Genomic DNA, 24,219 nt, shown 5'->3' on the forward strand with positions numbered 1-24,219 from the left:
CCAACTCAACTGCTTACCCGCCGAACTGTCAAAGGCCTATTAAGGCCATTTAATTAACAATTTAAATAATTAACGGAGCTGCCTGTCCTACCTTAAGGTTGGTGGGCAGGCGAAGAACCCAGGCCACCTTCGCATTTTTCATGGAACCTCATCCACAGGCGGGATGAGGTTTCATGAATGATTTTAGATTTTCCCAAAAATTTGTATTGAAATTAATGAACATATCCCAGCTCATGTGACAGTTTCATGTGAGGGGACATGTCATAAAAAAAAATTTCAACACTTTATTGAATTCTTAAAACTAACCTTCCTGAGGCACCTCTGTGCGCGCGAAAAAGCACACTCCCAACTCAGGAAACCGCGCCCCCCCCACAGCCCGCACACGGAGTGCACAGCGCTTCCGGGTGCGCATCACGCTAGGTGGGCCTTAATTGGCTAGCCCACATAAAATGGCGGCGCAGACCCGATTGGGGATGCCGATCGGGTCCGCGCTTGGCCGCGCCCACCCCCACACAACCTCCCCTGACGGGCGGAGAATTCTACCCAGAGATGCCTAATGGTGTACGTTCTATCTTGGATGCTTGTTTCCTTATTCTGCTGTATACATTAATACAGTACATCCTGCTTATTGTCCTTTTTTTAAATTAAACATCATAATTTTATTTGCTGGCGCTTCAAGCAATTTCATTAGATCTCCTTCATTTGAGCAGATTTTGCTGTTTGTCTTTCTTTTTTATTTTCAAAAATCTTCATGTCCCTGAAGGAGCTCTGAGCCTCAGGGAGCTTTTCCTGCACACACCTGCACGCGTGTCTGAACCTCCGCGCTCGTCCTCCTCCCACCACGCACATGTCGAGCGCTGCAGTGTGCATTTCACGATGGGCGGGCCTTAACTGGCCGGCCAGCATGAAATCACGGTCAGGCCCCAAACGCGGGCGGCAGTCGCTTTTGCAGCTATTCTTGGGCCCGCCTGCCCGACGAGAGCAAAATCCTGCCCAAAGTTCCAAGTCAACAGGGTGTGTGGCTTGGGGGATGTAGAAACACACTCTGGGAAGCTTCTTAGTCAACAAAATGAACCTCATTTACACAAGCGCTTCTGTGGCTGATTGTATCCAGCCAGCCCCTCATACAGCCTTTTTTTACCTAGGAAACCCCTCCCTAGAATTTATTCCCTCGTGCTAGCCACACATTGGTTGAACAAATCACGTGACTGATCTTAAAGTGACAGTCATCACAGAGGGGATCTTGCAGTTGGTGGTGTTCCCATGCTCTCTGCTGCTATTGTGGTAAAGGTTATATGTTTAGCAGGCGCTGTCGATGGAGCCTTGGTGAGTTGCTGCAGTGCATCTTGTAAAATGCCACTGCTGCCACTGTGCATCAGTGGTGGAGGGAGTAAATATTTAAGGTAGTGGATGGGGAGTCATTGAAGCGGGCTGTTTTTTTTCTGGATGGCGTCAAGCATCTTGAGTGTTGCTGGAGTTGCACTCATCCAGGCAAGAGGAGAGTATTCCATCAACACCAGGATGTGGATAGTGGGGGATTCAGCGATTGTAATTCCATTGAATGTCTAGGGAAAATGGTTAGATTCTCTCTTGTTGGAGGTGGTCATTGCCTGGCAAGGTGTGATGCAAAAGTTACCTGCCGCTTTTGTGGCTCAAATGTTATTTGCTGCTTAACAATCAAAGCCTGAAAGTTGTCCAGGACTTGTTGCATGTGGGTGCAGACTGCTTTAGTATCTGAGAAGTTGCCAATGGTATTGAGCACTGTGCAATCATCAACAAGCATCCCTACTTCTGACCTTATTTGGAGGGAAGGTCATTGATGAAGCAACTGGAGATGGTTGGGCCAAAACACTACCCTGAGGAACTCCTACAGACATGTCCTGTAGCTGAGACTATTGGACTCCAATATCACAACCATCTTTCTATCATTCAATATGACTCCAACAAATGGAGTGTTTTCCCTCAACCATCTTTCATGATTGGAGACTTAATTACACATTATTTTATATGTTTGACACCCTGATTAGCATGCCTGGCTTCTACCTGGGCAGGGAGCACTTCTTAGCGGGCTGCAGAATCAGTTAGGTCAAATCCTTGACCCTGGACGTCTTTCTATAGGGGGTTCTCTTGCAGTGGTAGAGAGCACTCCTGCTCCTCCTGGCCTACAAGCAATGCTGTAAGACAGTTACCATCTTCCCGAAGATGTTCTCACCTCCCCTGAGCTGTTGGGTTTCCAGAGGCCTGGGAAACCCGGTTGACCACTGTAACACAGGAAAAGCAGGTTAACTCAGAGGCTGATAGCCTTGTTAACAAAATTAAAACACCAAGCAACCTGTTTCCTGCAAGCCAACAGAGTGAAACCTACCCCCCGCTCCCCTGGTGTTTTCAGAATTCCCCCAACTGCAACCAATCCCACATACTCATCCTGTTAAAATTCCTCCTTTTGTAACTCATATTATATTGGTCTTATTGCTGTGGGTAAAGTATTTTGTCAGAGCTGAATGGGTGACATTAAATACTTACACTAGTTTATTCCAGAGAAATTTTTCTTCAGAATAATCATGGATGCTGGTAAGATCTCCGCCAATGGCTCGACAGTAATCACGTGCTTCAAACCATGATTTTTTGGTTTGCTTAGATTTTATAAAAGCCTGGGTGAGAAAATGTAGCTGTTAATAATCTTCAAATATCTTTAGGACAAAGCCTAAGAAAATGGATAATCTTAGCTAGAAGGTTCAGAGTTGATAAATGGTTTAAAATGATGCTTGTGAAGGGATTGAGGTCATGTCACATTAGTTAAAAGGGCTGTTGAGCAGATGTTTAAACACGTCCCATACCAAGCAGGTTGTTACGATGCTTTACATTCTATCTGACTGATGATATTTTATAAGACCCGAAATGTGTTTTCTGATGTTAACCTTGGTCTGGCTTCAGGCAAAACACAACTTGAGATTTGTGCCACCTGTGATTTGCCATCAGTGTAGTACCACTGATAATGAAACAACAGGCTAGATCCTGCTGGAGAGCAGCATTTTGCTTATATGCTATCAGTTAGATCATTTTCTGCACACTTTAGCTTAAAAGTTCTTTTTCATTTTCATTCAAGGGAAGTGGGCTTCGCTGGCTGGGCCAACATTTATTGTCCATCCCTAATTGCCCTTGATAAGGTGGTGGTGAGCTGCCTTCTTGAACCACTGCAGTCCCTGTGGTGTAGGTACACCCACAGTGCTGTTAGGGAGGGAGTTTTCAGGATTTTGACCCAGTGACAGTGAAGGAACAGTGATATATTTCCAAGTCAGGATGGTGAGTGACTTGGAGGGGAACTTCCAGGTAGTGGTGGTTCCCATGTATCTGCTGCCCTTGTCCTTCTAGACAGTAGCAGTTGTGGGTTTAGAAGATGCTGTCAAAGGAGCCATGGTGTGTTTCTGCAGTGCATCTTGTAGATGGTACAGTACACACTGCTGTTACTGTGTGTCGGTGGTGGAGGAGTGAATGTTTGTGGATGGGGTGCCAATCAAGCTCTCTAACTTGCTGGAAGTGAAAGCTGATAATAATATGGCAGGGCCAATGGGGCATGGGGGACCTTGGGGAATGTGGGAACAACTATGCAGCTGCTTAAACAATGAGATTTAAGGACTGAAAAGACAGCAGCAATGGAAAAGAAAGGAAGATTCAGAGATGGAAAGAAAGATTGGATTAAGAGAAAGAGAAAAATGACAGGTAGGAAAATTTAAGAAAACAAAGATTTGGCTTTTTAAAAACTCCAAAAAGCATTTACTACATGCAACAGTAGGACTGAACTGTTTAAATTGGCCTGTTTCTAGGCAAGGGAAATGTTGGCAATGCATTAATTATGTTGATCCCTGAAGGTAGCAGGACCAGTTATAAGGTGGTTAACAAGGTATATGAGATACTTGTTTTTATTAGTTGAGGCATAGAATACAAGATCAAAGAGGTTATACTGGAACCATATAAAAGATTAGTTAGGCCACAGCTAGAGAATTGCATACAGTTCTGGTCACCACATTACAAGAAGGGTGTTATCTTACCAGAGAAATTATAGAGAAGATTTATGAGGTTGTTGCCAGGACTGGAAAATTTTAGCTATGGGGAAAGGTTGGATAAACTGGGTTGTTTTCTTTGGAACAGAGGAAGCTGAGAGGAGATTTAATTGAGATACATAAAATTACATAAAGTAAATTGTTTCCCTTGGCAAGGAGGCCAATAACCAGGGAGCATAGATTTAAAATACTTGGTAGAAGGATTAGAGGAGCCGAGGAGATATTTTTCATCCAGAGGTTGGTGGGACTTTGGAATTCACTGGCTGAAAGTGTGGTAGAGGCAGAAACCCCGATCGCATTTGAAAGTTACTTAGATATGCACTTGAAGTGCCGTAACCTACAAGGTTAGGGACTAAGGCAGGTATTTTTCAGCCCTGTCATGGTTGGGACCTGCTGCGGGCAAGGCGGCGCCCCAACCAGAAGTTCATTGACTTGCAGCGGGACTAGAAGATCATGGCAGCGTGCAGTTATGGAAAATCCTACCACAAGAACTGGAAAGTGGGATCAGGCTGGATAGCTCATTTGACTAGTGTGAACATATTGGGCTAAATGGCCTCTTTCTCTGCCTTAAATTTCTATGACCGGACTCCCCACAATCCCACACATCAGAAGATGTCCTTGACTGACCCATTTCTGGGAAGGAAGTGAATGACCTCTGGAGCAGTCAACTGTTCAAGAATTCGGGAGTGGTAACATCCAAGCTGGGGATGACTACATTTCCCTTGTCTGGCCCGGAAAGATACTTTGTCTCCTCCTTGTTCCAGAAAGGATAGTTTAATCTTACGCTGCATACTCCCCTCGGTAGTCTCAGCTGATTCTTGCTGTCTGGGTGGTCACTACTATCTCTTTGGTTATGGTGGTATTGGGATCCTATTGATGTAATGAAACCCTGATTTCCATATTTTAACAGTCCCATTGATTCAGGTGGGCACCTTGTATGCCCAAATAAAATCAGGCAATAGGATTGTGGATGGAGTAGGTAATTCACCATTTTAATTGCTCACCCTCCCCATGGCAAATTTCTCCTGAATAGGGAAGTCAATATGTCCCCCAAGCTGGCAGCAGGCTGTTTTTAAAAAAAATGACACACACAGTTTGTACAGAATTTAAGCGTTCAGTGGTCTCACTTTGTAGCAGTATCTAGAATTTTCATATGTTTCCCAGCCGTCTGAACAGGTTGGGGCAAGAGTTGTCGGTACAGTTGGAGGAGATGTCGCACCAGCCGCCCATTGCTTGCAGATATATTTTGCTCTGTCTGTACAGTCATAAATACCCCATAAACCAGCAGCATTTCTGGTTGCCATGCCAACACAGCCAGCTTTTCTTCCTGTAAATAATAGTTTAAATGTAAAAATTCTTAAAGGAACCAAATAGACTAACAGGCAATAAACATCAATACTCAAAAAAATTGAAATCATTAGATTTTACTTGAAAATGAGCAATAAATTAATTAATGGTATTATAAATAAACCATGTTATTTTTATTCAGGTCCAAAATTACATATTAAGGTGTGGCAATTAACACCAAGTTGGGATATTTTCTTTTTCTACATTGGAGAGAAGGGGACCAATTTTAAATTAACGTGCCCATTAAGAAACTGATGGGATCAGTTACAACACTGATTTTGCACCCCCCGTCCTTCCTTCTGAATGCCCCCTCCCTTGACAGCAACCCCTTCTCCGCGCCCCCAGATCCCGCCCACACTCACTTGTAACTGGGAATTAATGGTCGAAACAAAAACAGAATTACCTGGAAAAACTCAGCAGGTCTGGCAGCATCGGCGGAGAAGGAAAGAGTTGACGTTTCGAGTCCTCATGACCCTTCGACAGAACTTGAGTTCGAGCGGACTCGAACTCAAGTTCTGTCGAAGGGTCATGAGGACTCGAAACGTCAACTCTTTTCTTCTCCGCCGATGCTGCCAGACCTGCTGAGTTTTTCCAGGTAATTCTGTTTTTGTTTTGGATTTCCAGCATCCGCAGTTTTTTTGTTTTTATAATTAATGGCCAAACCCTCCTGCAGGTCTGACTGTAGTACCAGCAGTGACCATTGCTCCCAGTGGCGCTGTTGAGACTGGAGAGCTGCTAGCCTCTGATTGGCTGGCAGCTCTTGGGGGTTGGGATTTTCATTCTACTGGAGGCTAGGTTGCATGAGAGGCATGATGCAATTAATTTGTAACTGTACCTGACCTCCTGGACAGAAGCGACTTGGGGTTCCCACCAGTTCTCCAACTGGTGGGTGAGATCCTGTTGCACTCATTAAATTTCACTGTTGTTGCCCAGCAGTGAAAAGTACAACAGCAATTCAGTAGACCGTAAATGAAATCTAACAAAGTTAGGAGACACAGTGCTTAATGCCCACCTGGCATATCGATATTCCAATTTGTATATGACACTGGCCCCCCATTCACAGACAAAAAGGCCCCTTTGTTGTCTGGATCAGATTTTATACCAATCCAAAAATGTGTTTCAAGTCGCAGTCCAATTAAGCTCGTCAAAAAAGCTTGCTCATATCTGGAATGAAGAAAAAACATTAAGAAATAGAAAAACTGGTTTCCCCAACCAGGGGCAAGAAAAGTTATTCCAACAGTAGAAACTCCAGTTTGAATGTTCAAGCTTCATTAAATGACAAAACACAGAAGGAAGCAATCCGAGCCATCGTCCTTGTATTTAATTAATTACCAACAAAAACAGGAAACACTTAGTAAATTCACTGTAATAGGTATTTGCTAAGTGTCTTAATGCTAATGGCCTTATATTTGACCAGATGCTTCAGAGTTTGCCCAGTGATCACTTCCAAACCCTGTTCCTTTAAGGCCCAGAAAAAGCAGACCCTTTCACCATTGACACGTTTTCTATTAACTAACGCACAACCTATATACATTATCCTACACTTCACACTGAAATCCATCTGTCGTAGCACAACCCATCATATTTGGTTGAAGGCAGTAGCCTTGAAATTGTATCACATTAAAATCCTATTACTTCTGAATGCTCGTCCTTGAAAATTAACGTCCAAGAGTTCTGACACAAAACATAAAATACAGCGGTTGTCGGAAATCTGAAATATAAACGGAAACGTATCAGCTGCTCAGACAGCATTTGTGGAGGGAGGAGCAGAGTGAACGTATCAGGTTGGTAACTTGTGGTCAGAACTGGAAAATTTACAGATGTAACCAGCCTTAAGCAAGTACCAAGGCAGGAAAAGTTGGGGGGCCAGGGGAGGGTGGGGTGGGGGGAGGTGCTGGTGGAGGGCGGGTGGGGGGGGGGGGGTAGCATGGTGGTGAGTTGGGCAGGAAAATCATTCTTGCGTATGTATTCTCACATTACAGTATGATTTTTGTGAAGCTGACAATTGTTCAAGCCAAAAGAAAAGGAGCGAGGGAGGTCAAGGGTCAGATAGCCATTTGCAAACGAATGAATATGATTAGAAAGCACAGATTTACGGAAAGAAATCAGAGCTTGGAGGCTAAATCATTAGGCAGTAATTGCTAATCAATGTAAAGTTTAATTTTGATAAGTAAAGCAAAAACATTAGTGATGCATTCATTAATATTTTCTGCATTCCATAAATATTGGAGACTGATACCATAAATGCCTGAAGACATGAGGAAACAAAATAAAGGCTGGAATTTTCCAGCCCTGTTGGTGTCGGGCGTCATGGCAGGCAGGGGTGACAATATGACGAGAAGGCCAAAAGAAAGCACAGCGGGATCCATCCAATACATCTGCTATGGCGGAACACCAATCCCACTGGAGGCCAGCGTGAACCCAATTTGCATCCTGCTAATGGTATGCAAAGTAGGCCTGACCGGAACTGTCCCGCCATTCCAGATTTACCATTACCCCAGCGGGAAAACACGTCGGCCTAGAACAAATCTGGACAAGTATGACATGCAGGAGCCAGGTATTACCATTACAGCCTTGCTCAGATTGTGGACATCCGTGGAGAAGATGATGCTGGAGCCCCACAGCTACTGGACCCTGGAGGAACATGTGCATTGCATGCTGTATGGATTCTCATTGACATGGCTCCACCGCGAAGCAGCTCACAGAAGACGGGAGGTTTCCGTTGATGTCTCGGGTGTGCTTTGGAACATCACGGTATTGACCATGGACTGCTACAGATGATCGGTAAGGGGAGGGGAGAGGAAGGTCCAACTGTGAGTGGGGGAGGAAGGTGCACTGGGGTTGGGGAGGGGTGGATGGTGGGGGATGAGTTAGGGAAGGGGTGGAACAAAAGTGTCGGGTGGCAGGGGTGGGAGGATGGAGTACGGAGGCTGGAGAAGAGTGTGATAGGGGAGAATGTGGCAATTGGGGAGGTAGGAGTAAGGGGAGAGGAAGGCGTAAGAGAAGGAGTTCAGAGAGGGGAAGGAGTCCAGAGGAAGAGGGAATTCGGCAGGGGAAGGAATCTGATGGAGGAGGGAATTCGGAGGGGGAAAGTAGTCCAGAGGGAGGAAGGTGTCTGGGGGGAGGAGAGAGTTGAGGGAGTTTGGAGGGGGGAAAGGAGTGCGGGGGTGGGGGGGTAAAGAACTCCAGGAGGAGGAGGTTTCTGGGGAATGTGGGGGCGGGTAGAGTTCCGAGGGGGAAGGAGACCGGGAAGAAGGTGTCCGGGGTGGAGGGGGGTGGGGGGAGGGATAAAGGTCGAGGAGGAGTAAGGGGTGGTGGATGTCCAGGTGAACATGCAAGGGTGGGGTCTGTGGAGTCAATGGCTGCCTGCTGGGGAGAGAACTGAAGGTGGCCATTGTTGGAGAGAATGGTGAGTATGAGAGGAGCAGAGGGCACCAGAAGGGTGGGAGTGTGACACTGGGGGTGGGAAGAAGGAGGTAGGGGAGGTCAATATGGATGAGGGTGGGATTCTCAAGAAGATAGGAAATGTGCACATTCACCTGGACATCCTGGAAAGACAAAGGTTCAGGTTGGTAGGTGATGGTAGGGTGGTGGAATGTGAAACTAGGGGGGTCAACAGTGATGGGGGAAAGGACATGTGTGACTGGGAAGCAGAAAGGACAAGGGAGTTGAGCAAAAATCTGACAATGACCATTGCAGTTAAAATGGAAAGTGAGCGGAGCCTTGTGTTGGGTGAACACAGGCGCTTCATGGGAGTGTGATCAGTGAGAGATGCAGCTCAGCTCAGATGGACAACTGAAAGAGAACCCCAGCAGCATTGAAAATACTCGGGACAGTGAGATGAGGGTGATGGATGAAGGCTCTGCCTGCATGGGAGAGTGCTTGCATGAGGCTCCAAAAGGCCCTGCCACACACGCACACAGCTTTCTCTCCAGATTCACTCACGGCCTGGCTGCATGCAGCCGAACTGCTAGTGCAGGTGGGGGGAATGCAGCAAGAGGACTAGTGAAGCCTGTCAATGAAGCTGAAAGACACCATTACACATTATTCAGTGAAAGAGAATATATTTTCAGATTATAAAGTGACAAAATTTGTTCACATGTGCAACTGCTTGTTATCAGAATTTCTTAACTTTTCTAGGCCTATCAATTTTTCTAGGTGCTGCCCTGAAATCCACAGGAGGGGTGATGACAGTCTGTGCAATGCTTAGCCCTGTTACCTCCGATGACTTCAACGTGTGTCCTCTGGAGAGCTGAGGCCTTGAGGCTTGTTTTAGCTGTCCTCCTGTGGGTCAGCTGCTCCCTCAATGGTGACAGAGGATGATGTTAAGGGGGTCACAGGCAAAGGAGACTTGGAGGGAGAGGACAGCCTCTGAGATTCCTGAGTGGATGCCGCAGGGATGTCCACCTGTTGCCCGAAGGCCCCAACCTGACTGCTTGAGGGGCAGGAGCACCTGGAGGAAGGTCGAGGTGCCCCAGTTCTCTCTCGCATTGCCACTGCAGGAACTCACCCACGGCTACTGCACTGGAGTGCAGGTCTGTGCATATCTTCGCATTCTGCTGGAACAAGGTCTCCATGGCATCCACCCTCTTCCCCATGGAAACCTCCATGAGCACACATGTGGGCACCACTTCATCAAAGAGCAGCCGGACACACTCCTCCAACTCGCATGCCGCTCTGTTGAGGGCTTCCAACAGCTCTGTGTGATGTGCCCTCGCCTTCTGCTGACTCTCCACAATGAGTTGGAAGGTCAAGTCCAGAGGCTTGTCATCTGACTCGGACCTCACAGATGCCTCTTCCCCAGTAGTTCTCCGAGTATCGTGGAGCTGAGCTGAGCATGCCTCCTCCTGCTGTGCTCATGCGGCGACCACTAGATTGTGAAAATGAGCCTGCTCTAGGTCAAGGCCCCACCGAGGTGTGTGTCTCAGCGCTGATGGAGGGTGTTTGTAAACGCTGTGATAGGTCTTCCAGGCTGCTGATTTCCATCTATTCAATGGAGGAGGTGTCCTTTTGGCTAGAGTGGAGGACCTGGATGGAGTGAGGGACTGGCTGGCTGAGGGTTTTGGTCGCTTGGCAGAGCTCCCTGTGAACCAAAGTAGAGATAATTAGTGCATGGCAGCAGAGTCAAAAGCAGAAGAGAGAGCATTCACAGTTGTGTTGAGAGAGGAATGATAGGGTGCAGAATCCTCAGCTGGATGTTTGTTGCTGACCTCACTGTTGCCACAGTCACAGTCCACATCCTCACCAGTCACACGATGGCACAGCCCTCAAAGGGAGTGTGGAGCCTAATGTGGGCCACTCCATCCCCGGTCTAGGACCTCTCCCTGCTGTTGTGAGCCAGTTTCACCTGCATGAGAAGAGATGGAGAGAGTGTGAGCAGGACACGTGAAACTGCATGGAATGTTTATGTGGTAAGCGGAGCCATGGACGGGATGAAGATGTGATCACCAGAGGGTATGAGCCTGATGGAGATGTGAGTGTGTGTGTGAGTTCGTAGTGTTGTCCCTTGAGGTGTGAGATCCCTATAGATGTGTGATGGGTTTGTGAGCGTGTGAGTTGAGAGTGATGAGGTGGTTGACTTACCCTGGTGGAACGTATCCTCTTCCTGCACTGGATGGCTGATCTCCTCTGTGCTCTGTTGGTGCTGACCACCTCCAGGCCAGATTGGTGACACTGGTGGACCTCCTGCGGCCAGAGCGGGGGTAAAGGACATTGTGGCGGCCTGCCACTCCATCCAGCAGGCGCTTAGAGATAAGGCGCGTAAGCCCACCATTGCAGCCAGCGGGTAAAACGCCCTTTTTCCCGCCCACTACCAAGCGTTATGCAAATATGGGACGATTCCGCCCAGAATTTTAGTGATCAAGAATAAAGGAATAAAGCACAAACCAGTTAGGCTTAAATCATAACAGGAAAATATTCAAAGCATTTTCATATCTTTATGTAATAATTCGTATCTTTTGGTATACACAATTGAGGAAAAACATATCTGCCCTTTGAAATCCTAGGATTTTGCGGCAATTGTAGGTTCCTGATCGGTATACTTTTGATCCAGTGTTTTGATTGGATACTTTTGTGTTGCTAGTCAATGACTGATAGCTTTTTCAATCTGCCTACTTGTTTCTGATTAATAGTTTGCACTGCCTGTCCGTATTTGAACAAAGTTAACATATTAGATAGTCAATGTTCCTGAGAAATGAATCAATAGAATAAAAATTACTAAATTCTTAATGAGCAGGCTCTGTTCCACTGGATTACCACCCAGGTGCTAAACATGGAAATTTACCCCAACATCATTGGTTAGCGCTTTGATTTCGGTTTCTAACTCAATTCTGCAATTGAATTTTCACTTCACAGTTAGTTCATTATTGGTCGATTATACAGTTGTTCTCAATTAAGCCTTCAGTTGGCATTGTTTGGCTAAATAACCAATTGGTTATGGTACTGGATTTGTAACCCCAAGATCAAGAGTTCAAATCTCACAATGGCAAACTATGAAACAATGTAACTTCATCTGAAACAGATGGAAATGGGTTTGTACTTGAAAGAGTTACAATCAATATATAGCTCACTGGAATATAAGAGATATTTATTCTTTATTTAGCATTGGGTATTTGGTTGGTAGATTATTGTTTACCATGAATTATAAAATATTGATGAACTATTGATATCTAGCAATTGTTCATCAGCAGAGACACAAGCTTCCCTTGATAGATAGTGATATCTGTAATTAATAGGCTATATAATGTATTGGGATGCTGGGTTCTCTATAATAAAGAGATACCAACTTATTACAAATGCATGAACCAGTTTTTATCAATGATTCCCATCTGTAACCAATAGTTTGAAGTTTAGAGGAAATCAATATAAGTCAGAGTTACACAAGGGATAAGAATATTTGAGCTGCTCCTTAAATTCTTCCAGTGAATTATCAAATTGAAATATATTTCAGATTGGTGTTGGCAGCATGTTGGTTTATCCAATATTAAGATTTCCTGATACATCATCATGTGTTATATCACTTTCCAGTAAGATTTCAGCATTTTTTCTAAATTTCAGACACATTATTTACCTTTCTTGAACATTAACAAGGAATGCATTCTGACTTTTGCACATATTGGATGCATCATTGAATGTCTTTGCCGTCTGCCCAGTGAAATAGCAGGACGTCCCATATCTCTTCCAGCCCTGTTAATAAAATCCACATATAGACATTTTTTTTTATTCTTTCATGGAAGATAAGCATCATTGACAAGGCCAGCATTTGTTACTCTTGAGAAGGTGGTGGTGAGCCATCTTCTTGTGCAGGTACAGCCACTGTGATGTTTGGTAGGGGGTTTCAGGTTTTTGACCCAGCAACTGTGCAGAAACAGCAGAATAGGGTAAGGCTTATGGTTTTCAGGATTTTCAGGCCCCACTCATCGGTGGGATCTTCTGGTCCTGCCAAAACCAATGGACATTTGGTTGGCTCGCCGCATCCGCCACGAGGGGAACGTATATGGTTTCAAGTCAGGATGGCTTGACTGAGAATTTGGAGGGGAATTAAAACGTGCTGGAGATATGGACAGATTTCTTATTGATCAGCAGAAACTAAGAGTTTTAAAAAATAAATGCTTAATTTTTCAATTCATGTTGCTATTGACATTGAGGAATTGATTGAAACATCAGATGGCCAACCTGTAGAGCATGTCAGCTGACTGCATGGAAATGCCACTGACAGGTCCGAGGTATTTTGAGGGCTAAGTCTTATAACCATCCACTAAAAGACTGTTGCAGGCAGAAGGTTGCTTACATACGCGGCTTTTAACTTCACTTGTCCAGAGTGGCTGAAGCTGACATTCCATCAGCATTCTTGCTTCTGTTTACTATCTAGGGACACCCTCTGGAAAGTATCCCTGAATATGAATTAGATAAAGATAAGTTTCGGTTTGACTGAAATGGTGCACATGGTTAAATAACCTTTTCATACCCACTGCCTAGCCTTTCATATGAAGACAGAGTGATTGGGCCAGGTCCTATAGGACAGCTAGCATTCAAGGAGCTGCTTGAGACAGCATCTTCAGGAGAAGAGTTCGATGATAATTTATGTGACAGACTGTACAAAATTATAAGTACAAAGCAATTGAGTTTCAAGACAGAACATGGCAAGACTTTCAGTATATTACAAGTAACTACACTGCAACTTTATATTTTAGCATAAATAAGAACATAAGAACAAAGAACTAGGAGCAGAAGTAGACCAACTGGCCCATCAAGTGTGCTCCACCATTTACCAATTTTCCAATTATTCTACTAAATTGCCCTCAACTTCATGAGTCCAAATCTTGTGTATTAACCATTTATATGCCACCAGATGAGGCATAGTGGTATTGTCACTGGGCTAGTAATTCAGAGACCCAGGGTAATGCTCTGGGGACCTGCATTCAAATTTCACCACAGAAGATAGTGAAAGTTGAATTGAATTAAAAGTCTGATGTCATTGGAATTTATTGTAAAACAATGGTGTGTGTGTGTGTGTGTGTGTGTGTGTGTGTGTGTGTGTGTGTGTGTGTGTGTGTAAGAGACTTAATTGGATTAAAGGCAGCTGGTCTAGGCTTTGATGTATTGGAAGACAAGCTAGGTTTGAAATGTTAAGTAGGTAGATGTAGGAATAAAAGGACATTTACATTTATAAATAAACCAGACTAGATTGTTTTAAAAGGAAGGGTGAAATATGTCACCTAGCCAGGTGAAGTTCAGAAACAGTGTGTTTATTTTCCCAAAGATTACTGTTAAAATTAGTACTATGAGAGATTTGTATTATCACAAAGGTAAAGTTCAAAGAAATAGTGAAACAATGGGAATTTGCATTCAAAGGGGAAAATATGTATAAAGGAGAGAAGGCTATATGTAAGGGAAGGCATTCTAAGATCTAACAAGTGTGAAATGCCTTCAGCATCTAAGCTTCAAACTGCCATCAACAAAGAACTGAAGTTAAGGAAACTCGCTTTGAATTGGATTGTTCAGTGTGTCTTACTGTTGCCTTAATGAAAGTTAGGGAATGAAAGTGTAACTGAGAGTTAGATTAATTAGGGGAATCAGAAGTTATTTTAGTAGTAATTTGTAGACATATGTATGTGCTTAAAATTCATTTTTCTTCTTAATAAATGTTTAATCTAGTTTTGTTAAAATCTATAAGACTCAGTGGTCTTGTTACTACAGAATTCAAAGCCCGCATCTCAAAACATACAAATTGCAAAGTTAGCTGTGGTAGTTGTTTCAAGTTTCCCTCTGGGATTTGAACAACTCAGCATTTACCATTGGCTGTGCCATAACAGATGATGACCATAAAACCATTGTCGATTGCTGTAAAAATCTGCTGTCCTTGCCTGGTCTGATCTACATGTGACTCCAGTCCCACAGCAATGTGGTTGCCTCTTAAATGAAGAAGGAAATTAGGGATGGACAATAAATGCTGGCCTAGCCAGAAATGCCCACATCCCATGAATGAATAAAAAAAATCAAATCCCTTTTGGAAATCCAAGTATGCGACATCTGTTTCCCCTTTATTCACTTACACAATGCAGCCTCAAAAAACTCCTATAAATTTGTCAAACACAATTTTCCTTTCATAAATGAAGCTCAGGATTCTGGGAAGGAAATACTTAAAAGTGCTTTTCTTCAAACTTGAAAGCTTAATTTAAAAAAAAACATCATTCATGGGACATGGGTGTCGCTGGCTAGACCAGAATCTTTCGCCCATCCCTAATTGCCCTTGTTTAGAAGACATTTTTAATGGTAAACCACATTGATGTGGGACTAGAGTCACATGTAGGCCAGAGCAGGTAAGGATGGCAGATTTCCTTCCCTAAAGGACATTCGTGAACCAGATGGGTTTTTACAATAATTGTTTCATAGTCATCATCAGGCTTTTAATTCCAGATTTTTACTGAATTCAAATTTCACCATCTGCCATGGTGGGATCCAAACCTGGGTTCCCAGAGCATTACTCTGGGTCTCTGGGATACCAGTCCAATGACAATACCACTATGCCACCGCCTTCTCACTGATGCAAATATGTATGAAGTTCTGAGTTATTCACTAACATTGAGAACATTAATCCCAACATATAAAAACAGAAACAACATCATAAAGGCCATAATTTTAAACAGTAATGAATCAGAATTTAAGCTTGCTTACTTATCAGTGTGATAAACATGTCAAGCTTTCTTGGCGACACATAAACTATTGTTACTAAGGCACTTTTATTAGCAAAATGCTGAAAGATTATCCAGAAGTGTACTCTGCAGCACAGTGATTGTTGTAAATCTGCTAACACTTGGTGCATAACCTTACAAGTGCTGCAGTCAACAGTAAGCCTTCTTTTAAAGGCAGTGCTGTGAGGTAAGTTAGGTGAGACTAAAAGCTCAGGTGGTCCAGTAGGTTAAGAAAGTGAATAGGTGAGTTCACTTAGAAACCATGAAAATGCCCAAGTTCCATTCCAGGCCTACCTTGTATTGACTGATTTCACCCAGGATAGTAACAAGGAAATTACAGCTGGCTTCAGAGTGCCTAGATTAGGCCAAGGTTACATACCCATTCCTGATCACTATACCAAAATCCCCACTGGAAATATCCATACCTAGGTACTGCCCGAGGACACAAGATGAATAACTGACTGGCACTAATCAGCTAGCTCAGATGTGAATGTTGGCCTCTTGGGCAAGATAACAGAGGGTCAGCATTGCCTATGGAACTCTATACCACAGATGAATCAACAGCTTCAAGGGAAAAGGGGAGAGGATTGATAAAAAATTAAATGGGAGAGAAAAATGAAGTGGGAAAAATATTTGTGATAGTGCTGCCTGTAAAGCACTGAGACTTGCCTAAAGCAGTGTTTTTTGAATATCAGGGTCACTGAAATCAGCATTCCACCAGCACAGATTACCATTTTTTCACCAGCATTACTGGGGGTGGGAGTGGGTGGGTGCAGAAGTGCCTGAACAGATGCTTCATTTTGTGCTACTAAACCATGTAGGCCACATGGTAGCCAACCCTATCTAGAGATACAGTGGGACATGACAATTGAGATTGGCAAGGGGAAAATCAAGCAGGGTTCCTGCTCCTCATCTTTCTGCAATGTGCCCTGGTGGAGATGTGTGTGCACAAGGCTCAAGTAAAAGCTGAATGCTGAATGCCACCCCATAGTAGAGTCTTGCTTGCCAAGAAAGGTCACTGAAGCAAGTAACAGAAGGTTGGCAATCTGAGGAACTATAACCAGCTTAAGGCTGAGAGAAGAGTTAAGGAAAGAAAAATGGAAGGATGAGAAAAATGGTGAAGATAGTTTGAGTTAAAATCTTTTGAGTATTTCATACTTCAACCCTGGCATGACTACTACAAAGGCTAAAAATCAGTTTCTAATATTCCTGTTGTCTGCTAATATATAAGATTATGGAGTAATATAAATTACATATTACAAATCATCCACTTCATAAAACCATTACATTTTGCTCAATTAACTTATTATCAAGGTAGACACTCTGTTAAACTAATGAAAGACAATTATAGAAGAGCTAACCAGAGTGATTTAAAGTGGCATCAGCTTTGATTACTTAGCAGTAAATGCTTCTCATTACCTTCAGACATCCTTCTTCCACAGGAATCACCTCCTCCTGCCCTGGTTGTTTTGGAAATGGTTTGCGTTTGCAGATATATCCATACTGTTTTTCACACACATGATCTGCCCAATAGCCAATCTGAAAAACACAAGCGTTAATTTCTGCTTAAAATGTGATTGCATCTGGATACACCCAATGCCTGCAGAGGTTCTTGTACAGATGCTGTTAGGTTTCAGAAACTTTCCTCATAAACACAGCGTACAGCAAAATGCTTGACTGACAACTTGAGATCGTACACTGAATGTACTGCAAATCACCCACCTTCCCTCAGAATACTCAGCAATGTTAGTTTAAGCTATTTGAACTATTCAAGTAATACATCATAACTATGTCCCAAACTGTTGATCTGCTTCCCATATACATAAATTTCTTTTAGTCCTAATATTGTCACGCTTTATACTGCCACAAAATTTTTTTGGCAAACTGACATATTGACATATTTATGTAGATTATACAAGGCAGATATTCAGAATTGGAGCTGCAATTTACCAGCAGATTGTAGACTGCCTAGTGTTCTGAGCTGGGTCTGGATTGTAGACTGCCTAGTGTTCTGAGATGGGTCTGGATTGTAGACTGCCTAGTGTTCTGAGCTGGGTCTGGATTGTAAAGTGCCTAGTGTTCTGAGATGACTTTGGACTCTAGGCGTGGAACTTGTATCTTAGACAGTCTGTAGTCATGCTCTGGTATCTGCTTAATACTTGTTTATTAGTACTGTATCTAAGCAGGTTACAGAGTAGGCATGGTTCCAAACTCTCTCAAGAGAGAGAGAGTCTAATGCATCACTGACTGATATCAATAGTACATCATCATCTACATCACACATTAGCATATCCCATCTGTTAATCCTATGCACTACATCTAATAGAAAGATAAAGAAGTGCTTCTAAAGCTTGGACATTGCTGTCTACCATGGTCAGTGTGCAGTAGTGACAGAGCAGAGGGGTGCAAGAGGCGTGCAGAAACAAGATAATACAGCCATCTTGGATGAGTGTAATTTTGTCATCCATGATCTTTTTTACTTTAAAGAGTAGTTTTGGCATCAGTTTCAGCTGATGACACATAATGCATAATAAGGTGTGTGCACACGTGTGTATGTATATGTGGTTTTGTTCTTGTAAATGCTAAAGGGAAATACTATCTGCAGGAATAAATCACTTAGAAACATTGGCCTTGGGAGACAGTGGTCAAGTTTCATTTTGAGGAAAAGAGATGTTAGGTACTTTGATTTTCCTGTGACAAGATTCATTGATTGCGATGCCTTTTGCAGTCCTGTATATCCCCGGGTTAATTTTCTTTTTATCTAACATGCCATGCCTATTTTACACAATAGCTAGACAAATTGTATGGAAAAGATTTTGCTGTTACAGCACACCAGCGTTAGCAGGGCCAGTTGCTGTAAGACACACTGTTCATGCCTTAACTTCCCAAAATATTGAATATCATTTTGGAGGATTGATTATTTTGGGAAGTAAGTGTTCCTGCTGTCTGCATTATAACGTAAAAATGCTTTTATAATTCTGAACTGCAGGATTGAATCTACTTGAGGGGACAATACAATATTCAGACAATGAAAATACTGGCATTGGCATTTATTTACTTTGGTGGAGACATTTTAGACCTTGCCCTTCAAATAAGAATGTAATCTTGGATCCTGATTGCCTGTAGCAGTAACGTAAGGTCTCTTGGGCTTGTACAAAGAGAGGGGAGTTCACCCAATATTCTAACAGCATTCGGCCTGGTCTCTCACACAGTTAGTGCTCACTATGAGAAGTGAGGGTTTATGGTAAAAACAGGATGATGGAGTGCTACAGCACAGAAGGCCATTTGGCCCATCGTGTTGGTGCCAGCTCTTAGAGAGAACCATTTATTTACTCCCACTCCCCCAGGCTTTCCCCATATAATTTGCTTTTAGCATGCTTTCTGTTAGAGCATTCCAAATCATAACAGCTTGTTGCATAAATTAAAATTCTCCTCATCTCCTCTTTTTTTGCCACTTATTTATTTCAATGTACTAGTAACTTATATTACATGATTTTTAAAATTCTTTACAAATATTATTTACCATTATTCACTATCTATCCTTCTTGCGCTCTTGATCTTATATTTTCGGCACCCATCATCTCCCTCTCCACCCTCGAAATCCAGCAATTAATTATTAGTGTTGCAGTCCATCTTTGGACCCACCTGCTCCCTCCTGGTGATTGGCTACGAGACCTCTTATTATCTGAATCTTTTAAAGATACATTTTTCCTGAACTTGTACTGTCTCCTCTTGTGCACAGCTCCATCTTCTGTTGCTAATATGTATCTACATGTAATTAGATAAGTAATTATCTTCTTTGTATAGATTGAGATCGTGTTGAAATGTATTTCAATCCTTCTCCTCCTTCTACACATCCCATGCTGACTTTCAGTCATGTTCCCGCTAAGGCCTTCTAATGCTTCATTCTGATCTGTGACACAAGCTGCTCTTCCCATCTCTCAATGATCCAGCAACCTGGTACTGCAGGTTTTTCCTGTGGACCCAAACCCATCTCCTCTGTCAACCTGAACCTGGTCGGCCCAAACCCCTGCATTCCTTATCCCACTCCACAGACTCTCTGATGTAAACTTTTAAACTTTACACTTTTCATGAGTTAGAGCCAGGAAATTATGGGGATATCAGTTTGACGTAACAGACAAATTGCTCGAAGGGGACCATTAGAGATACACCTAGAAGAGAAGAGATTGTTGGAGAACCTCAACATGGCTCAAAAGTGTCTTCAAACTAGGCTTTGGTTAAGTTTCACATGGAATACTGTGATCAGTTTTGGTCACCTCAAATGGTAGGTAATATAGAAGCATTGAAACAAGCATTGAGAGTGGAACTCGGTGAAATTACAATCACTAAGGAAGCTGTACTGTGCAATCTGATGGAGCTGTGGGCTCACAGATCTCTGGTTCCTGAAGGGCTTCATCCTAGGGTCTTCAAAGAGGTGGCTAATGAAGTAGTAGATGCGTTTGGTGTTAATTTTCCAAAATTTGCAAGCTTCTGGAAGGGTTCCATCAGACTGGGAAGTAGCAAATATAACCCTTCTATTCAAGAACGGAGGGAGGTAGAAAACAGGAAACTATAGGCCAATTAGCTTGACATCTGTCATGGGCAGGGAATTAGAATGGATCATTAAGGTGGTTATAGCAGAGCACTTAGGAAACCTCAATGTAACCGAGAAGAGTCAACATGGTTTTGTGGAAGGGAAATAATATTTAACCAATTTATTGGAGTTCTTTGAAGAAATAACAGTTGCTGTGAATAAAGGGGAGCATGTAGACATACTTGGATTTCCAGAAATCATTTGATAAGGTGCCGCATCAAAGATTATTATAGAAAATAAAAGGTCATGGTGTAGGCGGTAACATATTAGCATGGATAGAAGATTGGCTGGCTGGCAAAAACTGAGAGTATGCATAAATGGGTCTTTTTCTGATTGGCAAAACGTGATGAGTGATGTCCCACAGAAGTCTGTGCTGGGGCCTCAACCGTTTACGATTTATATCAATGACTTAGATGAGGGGAGCAAAGGTATGGAACTAAATTTGTAAAAGATATAAAGATAGGTCGAAAAGAATGTTGAGAAGAGGACATAAGGAGGTTGCAGATGGATATAGATAGATTGAGTGAGTAGGCAAAGAGCTTGCAGTTGGAGTATAATCTGGGAAAATGTGAAGTTGTCCACTGTGGCAGAAAGAATAAAAAAGCAGAGTATTACTTAAACAAGAATGACTGTAGAAAGCTGAAGTGCAGAGGCATCTGGGTATTCTAGTGCATGAGTCACAAGAAGTTAGCATGCTGGTACAGCAATAAATTCAATGAACCCACCTCCAGGATAATGGAATGCTATCGTTTCAAAATTGAACATAAAAATAAGGAGGTTATGTTTCAGTTTTACAGGACATTGGAGAGACCACATCACCAATACCTTGTGCAGTTTTGGTCTCCTTATTTAAGGAAGGATGGAGATGCATTGGAGGCAGTTCAGAGAAGGTTTACCAGTTTAATACTTGGAATAAGTGAGTCATCTTATGAGGAAAGGTTGGACAGACTGGGCTTGTTTCCACTGGAGTGTTGAAGAGTGAGCACTGACTTGATTGAAGTATAAAAGATCCTGAATGGTCTCAACAAGGTGGACGTCGAAAGGATGTTCCTGCATTATTTTTCTTTTATTCATTCATGGAATGTGGGCATCACTGACTGGGCCAGCATTTATTGCCCAACCCTAGCTGCCCTTGAGAAGGTGGTGCTGAGCTGCCTTCTTGAACCGCTGCAGTCCATGTGGTGTAGGTACACCCACAGTGCTGTTAGGAAGGGAGTTCCAGGATTTTGACCTAGCGATATATTACCAAGTCAGGATGGTGAGTGACTTGGAGGGGAACTTCCAAGTGGTGGTGTTCCCATTTATCTGCTGCTCTTGTCCTTCTAGAAGGTAATGGTCATGGGTTTAGAAGGTGGTGTCGAAAGAGCCTTGGTGAATTCCAGCAGTGCATCTTGTAGATGGTACACACTGCTGCTACTTTGCGATGGTGGTGGAGGGAGTGAATATGTGGATGGGGTGCCAATCAAGTGGGCTGCTTTGACCTGAATGGTGTCAAGCTTCTTGAGTGTTGTTGAAGCTGCACTCATCCCAGCAAGCGGGGAATATTTCATCACACTCCTGACTTGTGCCTTGTAGATGGTGGACAGGCTTTGGGGAGTCAGGTGGTGAGTTACTCGTCTCAGGATTCCAAGCCTCTGACCTGCTCTTGTAGCAATAGTATTTAAATGGCTAGTCCAGGTCAATTTCTGCTCAATGGTGACCTCCCAGGATGTTGATAGTGGGGGATTCAGTGATGGTAATGCCATTGAACATCAAGTGGCGATGGTTGTTTTCTCTCTTGTTGGAGATGATCATTGCCTGACATGTGTGTGGTGTGAACGTTACTTGCCACGTATCAGCCCAAGCCTGAATCTTGTCCAGGACTTGCTGCATTTGGACATGGACTGCTTCAGTGTCTGAGGAGTCGCAAATGGTGCTGAACATTGCGCAATCATTAGCGAGCATCCCCAATTCTGACCTTATGATGGAAGGAAGGTTATTGATGAAGAAGCTGAAGATAGTTGGGCCGAGGACACTACCCTGAGGAATTCCTGCAGTGATGTCCTGGAGCTGCGATGACTGACCTCCAATGACCACAACCATCTTCCTATGTGCTAGGTATGACTCCAACCAGTGGAGAGTTTTCCCCCTGATTCCCAATGACTCCAGTTTTGCTAGGGTTCCCTGATGCCACACTCTGTCAAATGCTGCCTTGATGTCAAGGGCTGTCACTCTCACCTCAACTCGGGAGCTCAGCTCTTTTGTCCATGATTGAACCAAGGCTGTAATGAGGTCAGGAGCTGAGTAGCCCTGGCGCAACCCAAACTGAGTGCTAGTGAGCAGGTTGTTGCTAAGCAAGTACCGCTTGATAGCACTGTTGATGACTCCTTCCATTACTTTACTAATGATCAAAAGTAGGCTGATGGGGCAGTAACGGGACACCCTGGTCCACTCCTCCATCACCCCCTACACTTCAACCCTCTCCCATGGCACCTTCCCATGCAACCGCAGAAGGTGCAACACCTGCCCCTTTACTTCCCCTCTCCTCACCATCCAAGGGCCCAAACACTCCTTTCAAGTGAAGCAGCATTTCACTTGCACTTCCCTCAATTTAGTCTACTGCATTCGTTGCTCCCAATGCAATTTCCTCTACATTGGAGAGACCAAACGCAGACTGGGTGACCGCTTTGCCGAACACCTTCGGTCTGCCCGCAAATATGACCCAGACCTCCCTGTCGCTTGCCAGTTTAACACTCCACCCTGCTCTCATGCCCACATGTCCGTCCTTGGTCTGCTGCATTGTTCCAGTGAAGCTCAAAGCAAACTGGAGGGACAGCACCTCATCTTCCGACTAGGCACTTTACAGCCTTCCGGACTGAATATTGAGTTCAGTATTAGTATTAATAACAATATTAGATCATGAACTCGCTCTTCCATCCCCACCCCCTTTCCAATACCCCCCTTTTTATTCCCAGTAATTTATATAGATTTTTCTTTTCCCACCTATTTCCATTATTTTAAACGTATTTCCATCCATTGTTTAATCTCTACCTTTTAGCCCATTTCAATTCCTTCACCCCACCCCACCAGGGCTGTCTGTACCTTGCTTGTCCTGCTTTCTACCCTTAATTAGCACATTCCTTAGATGATATCACCACCTTCAACACCTCTTTGTCCTTTTGTCTGTGACATCTTTTGGCTATCTCCACCTATCACTGGCCCTCGATCCAGCTCTACCCTCCAACAGTCCCCCCCCCCCCTCCAAGCCAGCTTATATTTCACCTCTTTCCTATTTTTACTTAGTTCTGTTGAAGAGTCATATGGACTCGAAATGTTAACTGTGTTCCTCTCTGCAGATGCTGCCAGATCTGCTGAGTTTTTCCAGGTATTTTTATTTTTGGTTCAGTAATTGACTGGGTTGGATTAGTCCAGCTTTTTGTGAACAGGACGTATCTGGGCAATTTTCTACATAGCTGGGTGGATACCAGTGTTGTAGCTGTACTAGAACAGCTTTACTACGGGTGCAACAAGTCCTGGATCACAAGGCGTCAGTACTATTGCCAGAATGTTGTCAGGGCCCATAGCCTTTGCAGTGTCCAGTGCCTTCAACCATTTCTTGATATCACGTGGAGTGAAAGGAATAGGCTGAAGACTGGCATCTGTGTTGCTGGGGACCTCCGGAGGAGGCTGAGATAGATCATCTAGTTGGCACTTCTGGCTGAAGATTGTAGCAAATGCTTCAGCCTTATCTTTGGCACTGATGTGCCAGGCTCCTCCATCACTGAGGATGAAGAATATTTGTGGAGCCTCCTGTTCCGTTGAGTTGTTTAATTGTCCACCCCCATTCAAGACTGGATGTGACAGGCCTGCAGAGATTAGATCTGAAATATTGGTTGTGAGATTGCTAAGCTTTGTCTATCACTTGCAGCTTATGCTGTTTGGCATGCAAGTAGTCCTGTGTCATAGCTTCATCAGGTTGACATCTCATTTTTAGGTATGCCTGATGCTGCTCCTGGCATGCCCTCCTGCACTCTTCATTAAGCCA

The 24,219-nt window shown here is 43.6% G+C and overlaps 1 protein-coding gene across 1 annotated transcript in view; it reads right to left on the reverse strand.

The window, feature by feature from the left end:
- Positions 1-24,219, reverse strand: part of mrc1a (mannose receptor, C type 1a) — a 202,376-nt gene that overhangs the window by 60,774 nt on the left and 117,383 nt on the right. The window contains exons 9-13 of the mRNA XM_041184946.1: positions 17,021-17,140; positions 12,478-12,593; positions 6,421-6,572; positions 5,189-5,388; positions 2,524-2,651 (exon numbers count right to left, since the gene is read on the reverse strand). Coding sequence (XP_041040880.1) covers positions 2,524-2,651; positions 5,189-5,388; positions 6,421-6,572; positions 12,478-12,593; positions 17,021-17,140 — 716 coding nt within the window. The remainder of the gene's footprint in view (positions 1-2,523; positions 2,652-5,188; positions 5,389-6,420; positions 6,573-12,477; positions 12,594-17,020; positions 17,141-24,219) is intronic.

This window comes from Carcharodon carcharias, chromosome 3 (assembly GCF_017639515.1).
Source record: "Carcharodon carcharias isolate sCarCar2 chromosome 3, sCarCar2.pri, whole genome shotgun sequence".
Taxonomy (NCBI): Eukaryota; Metazoa; Chordata; class Chondrichthyes; order Lamniformes; family Lamnidae; genus Carcharodon; species Carcharodon carcharias.